Source organism: Salmo salar, chromosome 26 (assembly GCF_965601325.2).
Source record: "Salmo salar chromosome 26, fSalSal1, whole genome shotgun sequence".
Classification (NCBI taxonomy): domain Eukaryota; kingdom Metazoa; phylum Chordata; class Actinopteri; order Salmoniformes; family Salmonidae; genus Salmo; species Salmo salar.
In genome coordinates, this window is record NC_138316.1 from 483,306 (window position 1) to 504,422 (window position 21,117).

At 40.6% G+C, this 21,117-nt stretch overlaps 1 protein-coding gene across 1 annotated transcript; it reads left to right on the forward strand.

Moving 5' to 3' along the window:
* On the forward strand, positions 1 to 4,525 carry LOC106603687 (heparin cofactor 2). The gene is made up of 6 exons (XM_014197663.3): positions 1 to 287; positions 486 to 1,129; positions 1,395 to 1,543; positions 1,730 to 1,854; positions 3,627 to 3,771; positions 3,935 to 4,525. The coding sequence occupies exons 1-6, from the start codon at positions 1 to 3 to the stop codon at positions 4,124 to 4,126; spliced, it is 1,542 nt and encodes a 513-aa protein (XP_014053138.1). The 3' UTR covers positions 4,127 to 4,525.
* Positions 4,526 to 21,117: the final 16,592 nt, after the last annotated feature.

Here is a 21,117-nt window from a genome sequence, read left to right on the forward strand (position 1 = left end):
ATGTGGGTTGTCACGGTCATCGCTGTGTCCTGTGTCCTTGTCGGTCCCTCTCTCGCCGGGGTCAAGGACCTGGGCTCTCACTTCAGCTTCTATGACCAGAGTCCGACCCCAAACACTGAGCCGGACCCACGAGGCCTCGGCCAGGGTGGAGCTCTGGACATGGAGAACATTCCTCTGGAGTTCCACAAAGAGAACACTGTGACCAATGATCTGCCCATGGAAGGCTTTGAGGACGAAGACTACATCGACTTTGACAAAATCCTGGCTGAGGGTGGGGACGACTACAGGTGGGTGATACACACTTTACTAACACTGTAACGATGTCAAGGGATTTAAGCACTGGGACGCTCCATAGACACAGAATCCATTGAATGCAGTGGTTGGAGCATGGTGCATGCTTGTGGGTTTGATTGACTGTGTAAATCATTTTGGATTAAAAACTTCTGCTAAATGACCATATTTTCATAATATTTATATTATTACAGTGAGGCGGATGAGATTGATGAGATCGCAACTCCCGCTCCGTATATCGACATCTTCGCTGAACCCTCAGATCCAAAAATGCGGCGCGCCCGACTCCTGAGCCTATTTCACGACCGCTCACGCCTCCAACGAATCAACGTGGTCAACGCCCACTTTGGCTTCAACCTCTACCGCAGCCTTCGGAACAACGTCAACCAGACCCACAACATTCTGCTGGCGCCCGCCGGAATCTCCATTGCCATGGGCATGATGTCACTGGGAGCGGGGCCTGGAACACATTCTCAGCTCTACCGGGTGCTGGGATTTGCCAATTTCGTCAATGCCAGCAATCACTATGACAACGCCACGGTGCACAAGCTGTTCCGGAAGCTCACACACAGACTCTTCCGACGCAATTTCGGGTACACGCTGCGATCCGTTAATGACCTGTACGTGAAAAAGGAGGTGACGGTGGAACCGAGTTTCCGGGCAGACACCAAGGCATACTATTTTGCAGAGCCCCAATCGGTGGACTTCAGGGACAAGGCGTTTCTGGACAAGGCTAACCGGCGCATCTCGAAGCTGACCAAAGGACTGATCAGAGAATCACTAAAAAATGTGGACCCCAATATGGTGCTGATGCTACTCAACTACCTCTACTTTAAAGGTAAAGACAACAGAGTAATAAGCCCCAACTATGCCATTTCTATGGACCAAGCACCAAGTATCTGTCTGTCTCTGATTATATTTTGTCAACATTAAGTAAAATCTTTTAAAGCGATACATTATGGTCTATATTACATTTCCATTAGGCCTAGACTTTAACAACAAACTTAAAATCCTCTCTTTGTAAGAAAATTGAGAAACATCTTATTGACACAAGCCAAACAATCTCACCCACACAAACAACAAATCCCCACCCACACAAACAGGTACGTGGGAGCAGAAATTCCCAAAGGAGATGACTCACTACCGGAACTTCCGTGTGAATGAGAAGATAAATGTTCGAGTGCCAATGATGCAGAACAAAGGGAACTACCTGGCGGCTGCAGACCATGAACTGCAGTGTGACATCCTACAGGTGGGTGATAGACATTTAGTTCAGGGAAGTGAGATATGTATATATAAAAAAGAAGATTCAGTGCAGTGCAATATAGGCCTACAGTATAGGGCTGGCACAATTACCGTATAAATGTGTAACCAACGGTTATGGATAAAGACCGTCATAAAAAAGATCATCATATCATTATCGTCATGATTATTCTAGCTCCCCTATGTGGGGAACATCAGCATGCTCATCGCCCTGCCCAGGAAGATCTCCGGCATGAGGAACCTGGAGCAAGAGATCTCCCCCACAGTGGTCAACAAATGGCTCAGCAACATGACCAACAGGTGAGAACATATGACCACATCTGACCAATAGGTAAGAACCTGACTGACTGGCATACATGATAAAAGAGAACAGCACACATGACCATACAAGACAACAGGTGGCCATTCCAGACAAAACTTGACCAACATGTGAGCAGACCTGGCCCAAGGTGAACAGGAATAAACACCGTAAACGGTATGAACAAAAGATGACCACTGGGTTAGAGTATAGGGCCAAAAACGACCAAATTATGGAAGCTATGGGATAAGAAACACAGTGCCTTCAGAAAGTATTCACACCCCTTCACTTTTTCCAGATTTTGTTGTGTTACAGCGTGAATTTAACATTTATTAAATTGAGATGTTTTCTGTCAATGAATGGCCTACACAAAATACCCCATAATGTCAAAGTAGAATTATGTTTTTTGAATTTTTTACAAATGTATAAAAAGTGAAAAGCTCAAATGTCAATAAGGATTCAACCCCTTTATGGCAAGCCTAAATAACTGAAAATGTGCTTAACAAGTAACATAATACGCTTTTTGGACTCTGTATGCAATAATAGTGTTTAACATGATTTTTGAATGACTACCTCATCTCTGTACCCCACACATAAAATTATCTCTAAGGTCCCTCAGTCAAGCAGTGAATTTCAAACACAGATTAGTAGATAAAAAACTATTAAAAAAACAGACATTGAATATCCCTTTGAGAATGGTGATAAATAAATAATATAAATTACACTTTGGATCATGTATCAATACAACCAGTCACAACAAAGATATTGGCATTCTTCCTAACTCAGTTGCCGGAGAGGAAGGTGACAGCTCAGGGATTTTCACCATGAGGCCAATGTTGACTTTAAAACAGTTACAGAGTTTGATGGCTGTGATAGGAGAAAACCAAGGATGGATCAACAACATTATAGTTACTCCACAATAGTAACCTAGTTGACAGAGTGAAAAGGAGGAAGCCTGTACGGAATACAAATATTCCAAAAAATGCATCCTCATTGCGATAAGGTACTAAAGTAATATTGCAAAAAATGTGGCAAAGCAATTACGTTTTTTCCCCTGAATTGTAAAGGTCTGGGTGTAGCTGGTGCAGAGGAGTCAGGCACAGGACAGCAGAGATAAAAGTAACTTTACTCAAAATTACCAAGTATATGTTGTAATACCAAGCTCACACAAAAGGACCGAAATACATAAAACAAACACGCACAAAAACCATGGTGAAAACAGAGGGTTAAATAATGAACATGAAATTGGGGAATTGAAACCAGGTGTGTAAAACAAAGACTAAACAAATGGAAAATGAAAAGTGGATCGGCGATGGCTAGAAGGCCGGTGACGTCGACCGAACAAGGAGAGGGACCGACTTCGGCGGAAGTCGTGACATGAATACAAATAGTTATGGGCAAATCCGCTTACTGAGTAGCACTCTCCATTTTTTCAAGCATAGACATAATGGAGCCAAGCACAGGCAAAGTCCTAGAGGGTAAATGTTGCACATTTCAGGTGTTGAAAGGTCGTAGAGACTTACCCAGAAAGACTCACAGCTGTAGTCACTGCCAAAAGTACATCTACAAAGTATTGACTCAGGAGCGTGAATACTTATGTAAATTCGATATTTCTGTATTTCATTTTCAATACATAAAAAAAATATATAACTTTGTCATTCTGGGGTATTGTGTGTAGATGGGTGAGATAATGTAGAAAAAGTCAATGGATATTAATACTTTCTGAAACCACTCTGTGTCTAAAGAGTATATTCTGTATTGGTCTCTACCCAAGGACGCGTGAGGTGGTGTTCCCCAGGTTTAAGCTGGAGCAGAGTTATGACCTGATAGACAACCTTAAGGAGATGGGCCTCACAGACCTCTTTGAGGAGAGGGGTGACTTCACTGGGATGACTTCAGAGAAGATCGCAATTAACTGGGTAAACAAACCTCCAAGAAAGCAAACACCACAATCTTAACTTTCATTGCTCGATGCTAACACCAGCAATATGCTGTCAAAGCCAAATAACTTTTTAGCTATCTAATAATGTTAGATAAGATAACCATTGGGTCATAACTCGATTCTATCTCTATCCCCACCAGTTGAAGCACCAGGGGACGATCACGGTGAACGAGGAGGGGACGGAGGCTGCGGCCCTGACCCAGGTGGGCTTCATGCCCCTCTCCTCACAGATACGATTCGTTATAGACCGGCCCTTCCTCTTCCTCATCTACGAGCACCGCACAGACTGCCTCGTCTTCATGGGCCGCGTGGTCGACCCCTCACAGAGCTAAACGCTTGGTAACTCTGTAGTTCATTCTATCTAGAAAAATGTACCTACTAACATGAATAATTATTTTAGGATTGTATTAACAGTGGACTAATTAGCAAAATACAAAAAAAAATGTATGAACTCTTTTTAAATGTCCTTTTTCAGATAGCATTCACCCAAAGTAGGAAGCCATTTAAAAAATATTGGCCTGGTAACCAATTCTGCTGATCCTACAATGGGACTGCTAGCTGTCATGGCGAACTGTATGAACCTGTGTCTGAGAGAGGTTAGTCAGGAGTGTTGATATTTGCTGTCTGTTAATGTTCCATCTCTATGCATCTACAGTGGAAGGTGTTCGACTAGAAACACTAAGCTTTGGCTATTCAATAAATGTTTTAGGGGAAAACAATAGTCAATTTGACCATGACTTTCATGTTTATTTTTATTTTTTATGTTGGATGTTTGGATTTTCTGAAGTGTTTAGCTACTGTGTATGTAAAGTTCTGTCTAGAACGTTAGATAAAATGAAATACAAAAGCATTTGAGACTGTTGAAAATGCTTTTGTGTTGTATGACAAACATTTAAATGGCTTTACAAGTTAAAATGCAGGTGCAACATTTCTCTCTAGTACATTTTCAGCAATACAAAAGAAATTACCTAATTCAAAATTGTCCGGTCTGGCTCAGTCGGTAGCGCTTGCAATGCCAGGATTGTTGGTTCGATTCCAGTAGCCACCCATATGTAAAATGTATGACTAAGTCGCATTGGATAAAATCCTCTGCTAAAATGACCTATATTATGTTAAAATAAAGAAAACTTACAAATACAGTAAGCTTTCCAATAAAGGGTGAAAACAAAAACTCCAAGATAAAAACCCAGTAACATATTTTGCAAAGAGTAAATATTTGTTGGCTGAGTTAAACTCTAATTAGATGGAGCTCAGATCTTTTTGGGTTGGTATGTAATGGCACCATCAGATCCATCACACACAAAATATTCTATATTTTAGATTCTTCAAAGTAGCCACCCTTTGCCTTGATGATAGCGTTGCACAAGCTTGGCATTCTCTCAACCTGCTTCACCTGGAATGCTTTTCCAATAGTCTTGAAGGAGTTCCCACATATGATGTGCACTTGTAGGCTGCTTTTCCTTCACTCTGCCATCCAACTCATCCCAAACCATCAGGTAGCCTAGTGGTTAGAGCGTTGGGCCAGTAAATGAAAGGTTGCTAGATTGAATCCCGAGCTGACAAAGTAAAAATCTGTCATCTGCCCCTGAACAAGGCAGTTAACCCACTGTTCCTAGGCCGTCATTGCAAATAAGAATTTGTTCTTAACTGATTTGCCTAGTTAAAGGAAGGTTAAAAAACATTGGGTTGAGGATAGGTGATTGTGGAGACCAGGTCAGATTTTTTTAAACATTTAATTAGCTAGGAAAGCCAGTTAAGAACAAATTCTTATTTACAATGACAGCCTACCCCGGCCAACCCCTAACAACGCTGGGCCAATTGTGCGCCACCCTGTGGGACGCCCAATCACGGTAGGTTGTGATACAGCCTGGAATCGAACCAGGGTCTGTAGTGACACCTCTAGCACTGACATGCTGTGCCTTAGAGCGCTGCGCCACTCGGGAACCAAAAATCTGAGGCTGCACTCCATCACTCTCTTTCTTGGTCAAATAGCCCTTACATAGCCTGGAACCTAATGGGTCATTGTCCTGTTGAAAAATAAATGATAGTCCCACTAAGTGCAAACCAGATGGGATGGTGTTTTGCTGCAGAATGCTGTGGTAGCCATGCTGGTTAAGTGTGCCTTGAATTCTAAATAAATCACTGACAGTGTCAATAACAAAGCACCCCCACACCATCACACCTCCTCTCCATGCTTCACATTGGGAACCACACCTGCAGAGATCATCCATTCACCTACTCTGCGTCTCACACGGTGGTTGGAACCAAAAATCTCAAATTTGGACTCAACAAACCAAAGGACAGATTTCCACCGGTCTAATGTCCATTGCTCGTGTGGTTTCTTTGCAGCAATTCGACCATGAAGGCCTGATTCACGCAGTCTCCTCGTGACAATTGATGTTGAGAAGTGTCTGTGACTTGAAGTCGGTGAAGCATTTGTTGGGCTGCAATTTCTGAGGCTGGTAACTCTAATGAACTTATTCTCTGCAGCAGAGGTAACTCTGGGTCTTCCTTTCCTGTGGCGGACCTCATGAGAGCCAGTATCATAGTGCTTGATGGTTTTTGCGACTGTCCTTGAAGAAACTTTTTCAAGGTTATTAAAATTTTCCGCATTGACTGACCTTCATGTCTTAAAGTAATGATGGATTGTCATTTCTCTTTGCTTATTTGAGCTGTTCTTGCCATAATATGGACTTGGTCTTTTACCAAATAGGGCTATCTTCTGTATACCACCCCTACCTTGTCACAACACAACTGATTGACTTAAACGCATTAAGAAGGAAAGAAATTCCACAAATGTACTTTTAACAAGGCACACCTGTTAATTGAAATGCATTCCAAGTGATTACCTAATGAAGTTGGTTGAGAGAATGCCAAGAGTGTGGAAAGCTGTCATCAAGGCAAAGGGCTAATTTGAAGAATCTCAAATAAAAATATATTTCGATTTTTTAGAACACTTTTTTGGTTAATACGTAATTCCATATGTCTTCACTATTATTCTACAATGTAGAAAATTGTAAAAATAAAGAAAAACCCTTGAATGAGTAGGTGTGTCCAAACTTTTGACTGGTACTGTATGTATGGATATATATATACACACACATTACCATTCAAAAGTTTGGGGTCACTTAGAAATGTCCTTGTTTTTGAAAGAAAATCACATTGTCCATTAAAATAAGATCAAATTGATCAGAAATAAAGTGCAGACATTGTTAATGTTGAAAATGACTATTGTAGCTGGAAACGGCTGATTGTTTATCGAATATCTACATAGGCATACATAGGCCCATTATCAGCAAGCATCATTCCTGTGTTCCAATGGCACATTGTGTTAGCTAATCCAAGTTTATCATTTTTAAAGGCTAAATGATCATTGGAAACCATTTTGCAATTATGTTAGCACAGCTGAAAACTGTTGTCCTGATTAAAGAAGCAATTAAACTGGCCTTCTTTAGACTAGTTGAGTATCTGGAGCATCAGCATTTGTGGGTTCGATGACAGGCTCAAAATGGCCAGAAACAAAGACCCTTCTTCTGAAACTCGTCAGTCTATTCTTGTTCTGAAAAATGAAGGCTGTTCCATGCGAGAAATTGCCAAGAAACTGAAGATCTTGTACAACGCTGTGCACTACTACTTTCACATAACAGCGCAAACTGTGAAATGAATGTAGGATATTATAATATCATTAGATCTGGTAAAAGATAAAAGAAAAAAACATGTTTTTGAAAGTTTTTAAAGCTAATTTCCTGCAATTCTACACATTTTGCAATTTGGCTGAAAGAAAATTAGCAGTTTTAAAATTCTACACATTTTACCATGTTCTCATGCAATTTGAGTGAGGAAACATTATAACAAAATCAATTTGGAGGCCCCATGCCATGACATTTTTTTTTTATGTTAGATTTTCTGACAGTCTAATTTCATTGGTGATTGTTAGTGTTCAACGATGATCTCATTTAAAAATACAGTATATAGCTCCTTTATCTTTTCTACAGTGAGGGGAAAGTATTTGATCCCCTGCTGATTTTGTACGTTTGCCCACTGACAAAGAAAGGATCAGTCTATAATTTTAATGGTAGGTTTATTTGAACAGTGAGAGACAGAATAACAAAAATAAAATCTAGAACGCATGTCAAAAATTTTATAAATTGATTTGCATTTTAATGAGGGAAATAAGTATTTGACCCCCTCTCAATCAGAAAGATTTCTGTCTCCCAGGTGTCTTTTATACAGGTAACGAGCTGAGATTAGGAGAACACTCTTAAAGGGAGTGCTCCTAACCACAGCTTGTTACCTGTATAAAAAGACACCTGTCCACAGAAGCAATCAATCAATCAAATTCCAAACTCTCCACCATGGCCAAGACCAAAGAGCTCTCCAAGGCTGTCAGGGACACGATTGTAGACCTACACAAGGCTGGAATGGGCTACAAGACCATCACCAAACAGCTTGGTGAGAAGGTGACAACATTTGGTGCGATTATTCACAAATGGAAGAAACACAAAATAACTGTCAATATCCCTCGGCCTGGGGCTCCATGCAAGATCTCACCTCGTGGAGTTGCAAAGATCATGGGAACGGTGAGGAATCAGTCCAGAACTACACGGGAGGATCTTGTCAATGAGCTCAAGGCAGCTGGGACCATAGTCACCAAGAAAACAATTGGTAACACACTACGCCATGAAGGACTGAAATCCTGCAGCGCCCGCAAGGTCCCCCTGCTCAAGAATACATATCCTCTTCAGCGTCTGATCCCGTTAGCGGGATCAAAATCCAGCGAAAAATCATATCGCCAATTAGCATTAAAAAAATATCATAATTAAAAAAAAAATAATAATAATATATATTTTTTTTTTTTATAGATACACCTCTCCTGAATCGACCCACGTCGTCCGATTTCAAAAAGGTTTTACAGGAAAAGCAAATCATTAGATTATATTAGATGAGTCCATCGTAAAAAGCAGCTTCATAGCCATTTTCCGACCAACCACTTGCATCAGATAACAGGCCCGTCTGAAGTTTGCCAATGAACATCTGAATGACTCAGAGGACAACTGGTGAAAGTGTTGTGGTCAGATGAGACCAAAATGAAGCTCTTTGACATTAACTCAACTCGCCGTGTTTGGAGGAGGACGAATGCTGCCTATGACCACGGTTGACAACTCCATTGTGTCCTCCTCCCAGAGTGCAAAGAGCCTTGGCGTGACCCTGGACAACACCCTGTCGTTCTCCACTAACATCAAGGCGGTGATCCGATCCTGTAGGTTCATGCTCTACAACATTCGCAGAGTACGACCCTGCCTTACACAGGAAGCGGCGCAGGTCCTAATCCAGGCACTTGTCATCTCCCGTCTGGATTACTGCAACTCGCTGCTGGCGGGGCTCCCTGCCTGTGCCATTAAACCCCTACAACTCATCCAGAATGCCACAGCCCGTCTGGTGTTCAATCTTCCCAAGTTCTCTCATGTCACCCCGCTCCTCCGCACACTCCACTGGCTTCCAGTTGAAGCTCGCATCTGCTACAAGACCATGGTGCTTGCCTACGGAGCTGTGAGGGGAACGGCACCTCCGTACCTTCAGGCTCTGATCAGTCCCTACACCCAAAGAAGGGCACTGCGTTCATCCACCTCTGGCCTGCTCGCCTCCCTACCTCTGCGGAAGCACAGATCCCGCTCAGCCCAGTCAAAACTGTTCGCTGCTCTGGCACCCCCAATGGTGGAACAAGCTCCCTCATGACGCCAGGACATCACCACCTTCCGGAGACACCTGAAACCCCACCTCTTTAAGGAATAGGATAAAGTAATCCTTCTAACCCCCCCCCCCCCCCCCCGAAAAAAAAGATATAGATGTACTATTGTAAAGTTGTTGTTCCACTGGATATCATAAGGTGAATGCACCAATTTGTAAGTCGCTCTGGATAAGAGTGTCTGCTGAATGACGTAAATGTAAATGTAAGAACACCATCTCCACCGTCAAACATGGAGGTGGAAACATTATGCTTTGGGGGTGTTTTTCTGCTAAGGGGACAGGACAACTTCACCGCATCATTTGACGGGGCCATGTACCGTCAAATCTTGGGTGAGAACCTCCTTCCCTCAGCCAGGGCATTGAAAATGGGTCGTGGATGGGTATTCCAGCATGACAATGACCCAAAACACACGGCCAAGGCAACAAAGGAGTGGCTCAAGAAGAAGCACATTAAGGTCCTGGAGTGGCCTAGCCAGTCTCCAGACCTTAATCCCATAGAAAATCTGTGGAGGGAGCTGAAGGTTCGAGTTGCCAAACATCCACCTCGAAACCTTAATGACTTGGAGAAGACTTGCAAAGAGGAGTGGGACAAAATCCCTCCTGAGATGTGTGCAAACCTGGTGGCCAACTACAAGAAACGTCTGACCTCTGTGGTTGCCAACAAGGGTCAAATACTTATTTCCCTCATTAAAATGCAAATCCTTTTATAACATTTCTGACATGCGGTTTTCTGGATTTTTTGTTGTTATTCTGGCTCTCACTGTTCAAATAAACCTACCATTAAAATTATAGACTGATCATTTCTTTGTAAGTGGGCAAACGTACAAAATCAGCAGGGGATCAAATACTTTTTTCCCCTACTGTAGAGGTCTTGAGTACGGAGCGAGAAATTCTGTGATGAGATTTCCTCTGCTTGCTTAGAAATCAATATTTCCATCTTCATCACCTGAGTTCTCTCATCATTCATTTGGTCAGCGACTTCAATGAGTTCTGCTGATTTGTCATCCAACTTAGTCATTGTGTTCATTAACTGATCGTATTTGGTTTGCAACATTTGGACTAGAACATTATTGCTTTGAGTAACGTTCATCAAAACTGCCTGCATGTTATTAAATTGTGCGCTCCTGTTTGCAGATAAATCGACAGATTTATCTAGTTTGGAGTGGACTACATCGTATTCTAAATCGAGTTGTTCCTGCAGAAAATGATTTTGTTGAATAGTTTGTGCTCGTTCATCGTCATAAGTATTTGCGATTACTTTTAATTGTTCAGATTTGAAATGCAGTTCCTCAGCTAGTAGAATGTTTTCATTTCCTGCTTTTGTTGATAGCAGGGGGTGTAAAGCTATAACACGTACGTTTTTCCAGCAGCAGACTATGATCGATAATGTCAAAAGCTGCACTGAAGTCTAACAAGACAGCCCCCACAATCATTTTATCATCAATTTCTCTCAGCCAATCATCAGACATTTGTGTCACTGCTGTGCTTGTTGAGTGTCCTTCCCTATAAGCATTCTTAAATTCTGTCGTCAATTTGTGCCCCAAAGCTTTTTACTATCATTCTTTATATAATTTATCCTTGTTTCATAGTGTAGTTTATTTTTATTTGTTTTTAGTATAGTCACATGATTTCTTAATTTGCAGTACGTTTGCCAATCAGTTGGGCTGCCAGACTTAATTGCCATATATTTTGCCTCATCCCTCTCAACCATACAATTTTTCAATTCCCCATCAATCCAAGGGGATTTAACCATTTTTACAGTCATTTTCTTAATGGGTGCGTGCTTATTTTTAGAACACTTTTTTGGTTAATACGTAATTCCATATGTCTTCACTATTATTCTACAATGTAGAAAATTGTAAAAATAAAGAAAAACCCTTGAATGAGTAGGTGTGTCCAAACTTTTGACTGGTACTGTATGTATGGATATATATATATACACACACATTACCATTCAAAAGTTTGGGGTCACTTAGAAATGTCCTTGTTTTTGAAAGAAAATCACATTGTCCATTAAAATAAGATCAAATTGATCAGAAATAAAGTGCAGACATTGTTAATGTTGAAAATGACTATTGTAGCTGGAAACGGCTGATTGTTTATCGAATATCTACATAGGCATACATAGGCCCATTATCAGCAAGCATCATTCCTGTGTTCCAATGGCACATTGTGTTAGCTAATCCAAGTTTATCATTTTTAAAGGCTAAATGATCATTGGAAACCATTTTGCAATTATGTTAGCACAGCTGAAAACTGTTGTCCTGATTAAAGAAGCAATTAAACTGGCCTTCTTTAGACTAGTTGAGTATCTGGAGCATCAGCATTTGTGGGTTCGATGACAGGCTCAAAATGGCCAGAAACAAAGACCCTTCTTCTGAAACTCGTCAGTCTATTCTTGTTCTGAAAAATGAAGGCTGTTCCTTGCGAGAAATTGCCAAGAAACTGAAGATCTTGTACAACGCTGTGCACTACTCCCTTCACCTAACAGCGCAAACTGTCTAACCAGAAGAGAAAGAGGAGTGGGAAGCCCCGGTGCACAACTGAGCAAGAGGACAAGTACTTTAGACTGTACTTCAGTGTAGATGAAGTGGAGGAGACTGGTTAAGGATCAAACCCTTTTTTTAAATTTTTGCCGAAAATGACATACCCAAATCTAACTGCCTGTAGCTCAGGACCTGAAGCAAGGATATGCACATTCGTGATTCCATTTGAAAGGAAACAATTTGAACTTTGTGAAAATGTGAAATGAATGTAGGATATTATAATATCATTAGATCTGGTAAAAGATAAAAGAAAAAAAACATGTTTTTGAAAGTTTTTAAAGCTAATTTCCTGCAATTCTACACATTTTGCAATTTGGCTGAAAGAAAATTAGCTGTTTTAAAATTCTACACATTTTACCATGTTCTCATGCAATTTGAGTGAGGAAACATTATAACAAAATCAATTTGGAGGCCCCATGCCATGACATTTTTTTTATGTTAGATTTTCTGACAGTCTAATTTCATTGGTGATTGTTAGTGTTCAACGATGATCTCATTTAAAAATACAGTATATAGCTCCTTTATCTTTTCTACAGTGAGGGGAAAGTATTTGATCCCCTGCTGATTTTGTACGTTTGCCCACTGACAAAGAAAGGATCAGTCTATAATTTTAATGGTAGGTTTATTTGAACAGTGAGAGACAGAATAACAAAAATAAAATCTAGAACGCATGTCAAAAATGTTATAAATTGATTGTCATTTTCTTAATGGGTGCGTGCTTATTAGTAACTGGAATTGTCACGCCTGTCCCTGTGATTGTTTCCACCCCCTCCAGGTGTCGCTTATTTTCCCCAGTGTACTTATCCCTGCGTTTCCTGTCTGTCTTTGCCAGTTCGTCTTGTATGTTTAGTCAAGTCAACCAGCATCTTTTTCCCCGTACCTGTTGGACTCCGAACTGGTTTTGACCTTTTGCCTGTACACAACCATTCTCTTGCCTATGCCTTTTTGGATTAAATAACATTAATAAACATAATAAACAGACTCCAAATATCTGCCTCCTGTGTCTGCATCTGGGTCTCGCCTTGTGCATTGATAGGAATAAGTAGTTTCATGAATGCGTCAAGTGCAGCGTCTGGTTGCTCCTCATTACACACCACAGACCAGCAAATATTCTTTACATCAACATATGTATAGCTAAGATTTTGAAAGTATGTTGTTGACGTGATTTGATTTGACATCATTTTATCTCTGGCAGAGAGAATAAAGTAGACGGCATCGGTCAAAATCGAAAATGACGCGTACATGCCCAAAGAAGTGCATCTGGTCAGGACATCCTGGCGGGAAGGTGTCACGTGGTTAGGGTCATATAGTTGCATCCTGTTCTGTCACGTGTTAGAGTGTGTGTTATTTTATATCTATATTGCATCTATTCCTATGAAGTGGTCATGATGATTGATGTGTAGGGACCTCGTTGAGCTGGGGGGGTTGTGTTTGAACATTTCAAAGAGGATGGCCCCCATACCCCACCTATTTTATTGCTCTTAGGGTTGTTGTCTATGAATTAGGAATGTCCGGGGGGCTATGTGTTGGAGGCAGACGTCTTATAAATACGCCCCAGACACACATGCGGCCCCAGAACACTAAACAAGATTTTAAAAATAAACATGGATTTTGGTAAAGCAGTGATGACCGTAACAACGGAAGCAGGACCGCGGTTGAAACATAGAGAAATGACCCAGTATAAAGCAACAATATACGATGCGCCAAAAAAGCGGTTTCTATGTGTGTATAACACCCCAATACCGCCCGCAACTGCACTGAAAGATCAAGTGATGATGTCTAATGGACAGCACTGGGGGTATCAGTTTGATTACCCGGCCCGTAGAGTGAAACTCTATACCGTAGCCGAAGGTGGAGAATATACAGACCAGACTTTATGAGTGGACTATAGGGCTGAAGACTGGTCGGGTTTTTGCAAGGTTTTGTGTCCCGAACTGAGAGTTATCATCAAGGGGTATAGCTTGTTCACGGGCTACGAGACCCGTTGGGAAGGTACCCTAGTCTCCTCAGGAAGAGTATTTCACAGGGTGAAAATACAGAGAAAGAATGGACTTCCTTGTGGATGCGTGGAGTTCTATATCAGCAACGAGGAAACCTGCAACCAAAACATTCGTGATGGTGGCCTGACTGGGGATTTCAGGTTGCGCATGCTTATTCCTTTTAAAAGTTGGGACGTAATGGAATTGAAAATGTTAGAGTTGTTGGACATTCTTTTTGTACAGAGCCAACAGTGCATAATATATACGAATCCTGAGGATTATGATTCAAAGGAATCCCAAGAAGGGTCATCTTCAGAAGGGTCAGCCCCCGAAGAAAACTAAGTATGCGGCTGCGTTAACCACGCCCTGACCCCCCAAAGGACTGGTTCTACAATAAAAGGAGGTCCCTGAAAGCCTCCAGTTCTTCATTTCAGCATATACCATGGATATTCCTACAACATACCTGGACTCTGATACGTCATGGGGGCCAGACCCTAAGGACTGTATGCCTCGCAGCCAACCATTCTACTCCCCCCAGCCAAGACCCCCGACACCCCCTACATGTACACAGCCTGAGGATGTGTTTGATGGGGTGGTCAGTACTATTTTTGTGGACACCATCAAGGCCTCTGTAGCCACACTTTTAAACGTGGTGATTGGAGAGTAAACTATCATCTCGAAAACAAAACGTTATTCCTTTTACATTGCACAACCTTCAGTGTTATGTCATAATTACGTAAAATTCTGACAAATTACCCAAAGTGTTGCATATACACTGACTCTGCGTGCAATGAACGCAAAATGACACCATTTCACCTGGTTAATATTGCATGCTAACCTGGATTTAATTTAGCTAAATATGCATGTTTAAAAATATATACTTCTGTGTATTGATTTTAAGAAAGGCATTGATGTTTATGGTTAGGTACAGTCGTGAAACGATTGTGCTTTTTTCACAAATGCGCTTTTGTTAAATCATCCCTGTTTGGCGAAGACGGCTGTCTTTGTTAGGAAGAAAAAGTCTTCACAGTTCGCAACAAGCCAGGCGGCCCAAACTGCTGCATATACCCTGACTCTGTTTGCAAGAGAAGTGACACATTTTCCCTATTTAAAAGAAATTCATGTTAGCAGGCAATATTAACTAAATATGCAGGTTTAAAAATATATACTTGTGTATTGATTTTAAGAAAGGCATTGATGTTTATGGTTGGAGCAACGTGTACCTAAGCGATTATATGCAACGCAGGACAGGCTAGATAAACTAGTAATATCATCAACCATGTGTAGATAACTAGTGATTATGATTGATTGATTGTTTTTTATAATATAAGTTTAATGCTAGCTAGCAACTTATCTTGGCTTCTTACAGCATTCGTGTAACCTCGTGGAGTGCAATGTAAAGCAGGTGGTTAGAGCATTGGACTAGTTAACCGTAAGGTTGCAAGATTGAATCCCTGAGCTGACAAGGTAAAAATCGGTCTTTCTGCCCCTGAACAAGGCAGTTAACCCACCGTTCCTAGGCCGTCATTGAAAATAAGAATGTGTTCTTAACTGACTTGCCTAGTTAAATAAAGGTAAAAAAAAAAATGTATAAAAAAATCGGCCAAATCGGCATCCAAAAATACCGATTTCCGATTGTTATGAAAACTTGAAATCGGCCCTAATTAAACGGCCATTCCGATTAATCGGCCGACCTCTAGTCATAAATCACAATTTTGACCGATGCCGTCTACTTTATTCTCTCTTCTGGCCAATGACCTTGAACCTTCTTGGATGGGCACTTCTAATGTGACTCTATGGCAGCAACCAAGGGGCTTGAATTTTCTAGCTCTACCCTTAAACTTGGCGGTGACGTAGTGTCCCCATGAGTGACAGAACACTGAGCCAATCACGGCAACTGGCGAGCTGACACAGTGGCAAACTTCCACCAGACCAGAGCAGCGTCCGGCTACTTGGGTGGAAGAAAAATAAAAAGTAGGTGGGAAGTTTGAGTTCCCAAGTAGCTTATGTAGGTTTGCTACTTTCTTGCAATTTAGCCAAACATAAAAGTATATAAAAACACTGTCAGGTTTTAAACCGAGGTCTTTATTTCAGGTTTCAGTGTTTGACAGGTATGGTGTTTGACATTTTTGGCGTTCAACAACAACAAACATACGTAGCGCTCTGATGACATGTGAGCTATACACAGGGATGCTGGAGTGATTTAGGTGTTGTGTTGTAGTGTTGTGTTGTCTCTAGCACTGCGATGCAGTGTCTAAGACCGCTGCGCCACTCAGGAGGTCCATATGACATCTTTTCTGACCCCCATACGATGAGTGGGCAAAACTTGGTTGAAAATATATATTTTTTATGACCGCCATACAACAATTTGGTCATAATTGTGACCGCTGTCTGACCAGCTTGTCATAATTATGAACACTATATTATGTAGCTTCCTGGTCATAGTTAATACCTCATCATAACCTAGTAATCACGACCTGACTACAGCTTATTACCTACACCCTTAGAAAAAAGGGTTCCAAATGGGTTATTCGGCTGTCCCTATAGAATAACCTTTTTGGTTCCATGTAGATCTCTCTGGGGAAAGGGTCCCAAAAGAGTTCTCCTATGGGGACAGCTGAATAACCCTTTTAGGTTCTAGATAGCACTTTTTTTCTAAGAGCGTACTGTAAAAAGTTTTCCAGAGGATAAAGCTGGATACTGAAATCATTTTTCATTACATTTCTATTACATATCTAATTACCAATTAAAGTTAATCTGCAACTTATTCTTACATTTAAAATAGATCAAGCAATGGCAAAAACAAATGTACATCAACATTTTGCATACAGTAATTGCTTCATTATTCACACACAGAAATTACATGCATAGAAATACTGGGAGTATATAAAGGCCCATTGTTTTATTTGATTAATCACGGCACAATGCTCCGTATTTTCTTCTGGCTTGCCTCACCACCACAGAAAGCAATGAGCTAAGCTGAAACACCTGCATTTTAGAGATGCCTTACTCAAGAAAACAAACAAAAGGCCATGTTGGCGGCTTTATTAACTCAATTATATTTTTTTTACGTTGTTTGCAAACTGATATGTAAAATAGTAAAGAGAGTCGCACAGTCTTTGTATAAACTCTTGAATTACTTGAATTATAAATTACTGGGAGTTTATACACAGAGTGTGAGACTCTCTTTACTATTTTCATAGCTTATAGTTTATTAGACGTTAGTCAGCACCTCCACATACAATTATTTTCTCTGGGTGTGCACCAGCTCATGTTTTTTATGAAAACTGATATGTGACACGTATTAATTCCAAAATAACATGGAAAACAGGAAAGCAAAAAAATGTGGGGCTCAAAACAGGTGGGACTATGCCCCACCTGCCCTGAATGACGTGTCGCAACTGACTCTTAGAAAAAAGGGTTCCAAAAGGATTCTTTGGCTGTCCCCATAGAATAACCCTTTTTTGGTCACAGGTAGAACCCTTTTGGATTCCATGTACAACCCTCTGTAGAAAGGGTTCTACATGGGACCCAAAATAGTTATACCTGGAACCAAAAAGGGTTCTTCAAAGGGTTACCCTATAGGGACAGCCGATGAACCCTTTTAGGCTCCAGATAACACCTTTTTTTCCTAAGAGTGTAAGATCAGACAATCATGGGCAGCTGGGGAATCCAGTCTCTGTGAGACCTGATGCAGAGAAAAAAATGTCATGATCATCAGTATAGCTAGTACAAACCTCGCTCTTACAACGCTGGTTAGTAGGAATCAATAGACATTGAAGATCAGAGTTTCAAACATTAACAATTTGCACAAAACTTACTGTCAATGAGTATGGATTCAAGGAGGGGTGATTCTGCTCTCTCCTTTTCATGGGATGTGGCAGAATAGGTCACTGGTAACTGAGTGGGGGGCCAAGCACTTCGAAAGAGGCCATGCATCAGATCACTGACATGTTTCAGGAACTGTAAAGACAGATACGAATCATGATTAACCATTACTTAAGGTCTTCACTAAGCTAGACTTAGCTTAGGAAGTTTATTGACTGTGTTGTCCCTCAGCAATCTGGAAGTCAGGCAGACAGACAGACAAATAGAGATAGAGAGATAGATAGCAAAGCATAGGCTATTTACATTTCTTAGTCCGCAGGCAGGATAGCTTCTGTATTATTTTTTATTTGTTCCCTCCATCCATCCATCCATCCATCCATCCATCCATCCAAGCTATAAGATTCCTGCAAAAACAGAGAATCAAGAATTGAAAAAGGCAGTTGAGAGGTGTAATGTTAAAATGCGCATTGGGGGAAGCAGATATAGGCGAAATGTATGGAATTAAAAAAATATAAATAAAATGATCTCTGATAAATCAAGAAAATCTTCACGTCCATATTGGGGGTACAAGTTTCAAAAATTAACCAAGCTTACTGTCTTACACACTTAAATAATCAATGTTTAGCATGTTAATGTGCCGCTCACTCACTCACTCATTCACAGTTTTCCTGCATTTTAATGGCAGTGACATGTTGTAAGTGTATCCCGTATTATTATGCATGTTTATCTTACATGCTGTTAACCTCTCTAGGGTAGGTGGCACCAAATCGTCCCACCTACGCAACAGCCAGTCTAATCCCGTGGCGCGATATTCAAATACCTTAAAAATGCTATTACTTCAATTTCTCAAACATATAACTATTTTACACCATTTTAAAGACAAGACTCTCCTTTATCTAACCACACTGTCCGATTTCAAAAAGGCTTTACAACGAAAGCAAAACATTAGATTATGTTAGGAGAGTACATAGACACAAATAATCACACAGCCATTTTCCAAGCAACTAGATGCATCACAAAAACCCAAAACACAGCTAAATGATGCACTAACCTTTGACGATCTTCATCAGATGACACTCCTAGGACATTATGTTACACAATACATGTATGTTTTGCTCGATAAAGTTCATATTTATATCCAAAAACAGCCTTTTACATTGGCGCGTAATGTTTAGAAATGTTTTCCCTCCAAACCTCACGGTGAATCAGCACAATGAACACACATATTACAGAAATACTCATCAAAATGTTTGATCAATATAAAAGTGTTATGCACAGAATTATAGATACACTTCTCCTAAATGTAATCCCATTGTCAGATTTCAAAAAAGGTTCACGGTGAAAGCACAATTTGCAATAATCTGAGTACAGCCCAGATGACACGAACAACTAGCAAACAGAAACCTGCCATCTTGGAGTCAATAAAACTAACAAATGACATTATAAATATTCACTTACCTTTGATTATCTTAATCAGAAGGCACTCCCAGGAACCCCAGCTCCACAATAAATGTTTGATAAAGTTCATAATCAATTTTGTTCGCGCGTTAGGTTCACTATCCAAATCCACAATGCGCGTGCTTACTTAGTCCAGACGAAAAGTCCAAAAAGCTATACTACAGTTTGTAGAAACATGTCAAACGATGTATAGAATCAATCTTTAGGTTGCTTTTATCATATATCTTGAATAAAATTCCAACCGGACCTATACGTTCTCTTTAGTAGTGAATATGAACTCAGCTCGCTCCCAAGTCATTGCGCGTGACTGAGCCCATGCCTTATAATGGGACACCTACTTGGGCTGTAATTCCCATCAAATTCACCATAGAATCCTCAAACACCGTTCTAAAGACTGCTGACATCTAGTGGAAGCTTTAGGAAGTGCAAAATGAACCCTAACTCACTGTATACAGTCAAGGCATTCACTTTAAAAAACTACAACCACAGACTTTCCACTTCCTGCTTGGAATTGTCTCAGGTTTTTGCCTGCCATATGAGTTCTGTTATACTCACAGACACTATTAAAACAGTTTTAGAAATGTCAGAGTGTTTTCTATCCAAATCTACTAATAATATGCATATTCTAGTTTCTGGGCCAGAGTAGTAACCTGTTCAAATTGGGTACGTTTTTCATCCGGCCGTGAAAATTCTGCCCCCTAGCCCCAAGAGGATCTATAGGACCGCCGAGACTGCTACGAGACCCTAACCTGCTTTGGTGCGCTCTGCCGCACTCTGACAGCTGTTGTTTGCCAAGTGTGCTAAGCTGAGTCATGCAAACCCTTCTGAAAAAGGATATTACTCCAATTGTAATAATTGTAATGGTTCTACTGTCTTATACGTATGCAATGGTTGCATAGCCCTCAAACACTATGCACATAGCTGCGGGAAGTAGGGGTGCTGAGGGTGCTGCAGCACCCCCCCCAAAAAATGTAAAAATGACACCGTTCTTATTAGTCATTAATCAAATAAATGAATTAATACAATGTTATAAAAATATATTAAAAAACTCACAAAAGAGGTGCACTTGGCCTTTACCAGTATTAGCAGACCGATATAGACGCCCACCTGTAGCGCGTGAATGTTTTTTTTTCAGCATCTCCACTTGGGCAAAAAACGGTAGTTGTATAATTAAGAACAGTATCTTGCAGGATTCAATAGACGGACTAACTGAATGAGTTGCATGCCTTGTCCCTTTCTCTGCAATTGCCATTATAATGGAATCCAGAAAGAACAAAACCCTCTCCTCAAACATTTAAATCAAAAGATGCAAAGTTCCAAAACATCCACATCAAATTAAATATTTTTTATTGATCAAATAAAATAGAAAACAACCGCTTTTTGTGCAGTATTAATTTACCATCCTTACAAACCACGTAATATAAATGTACATTACTTTATTGTAGATAGGCTGGTCTTCTAGGTTTGTACTTGTAGACTTTCCATCACCATGAAGAAAAACAATGAACAATACAGTAATAGAGTACATTGAAACATCAAGTGGTTTGTGATGATGTGATGTGGCTCCCGAGTGGAGCAGCGCTCTAAGGCACTGCATCTCAGTGTTAGAGGCATCACTACAGACCCTAGTTTGATTCCAGACGGAATCACAACCAACCGTCATGTCTGGGTTTTGCCGGGGTAGGCCATCATTGTAAATAAGAATTTGTTCTTAACTGACTTGCCCATGTAAATAAAGGTTAAATATATATTATTTTTTTGGTT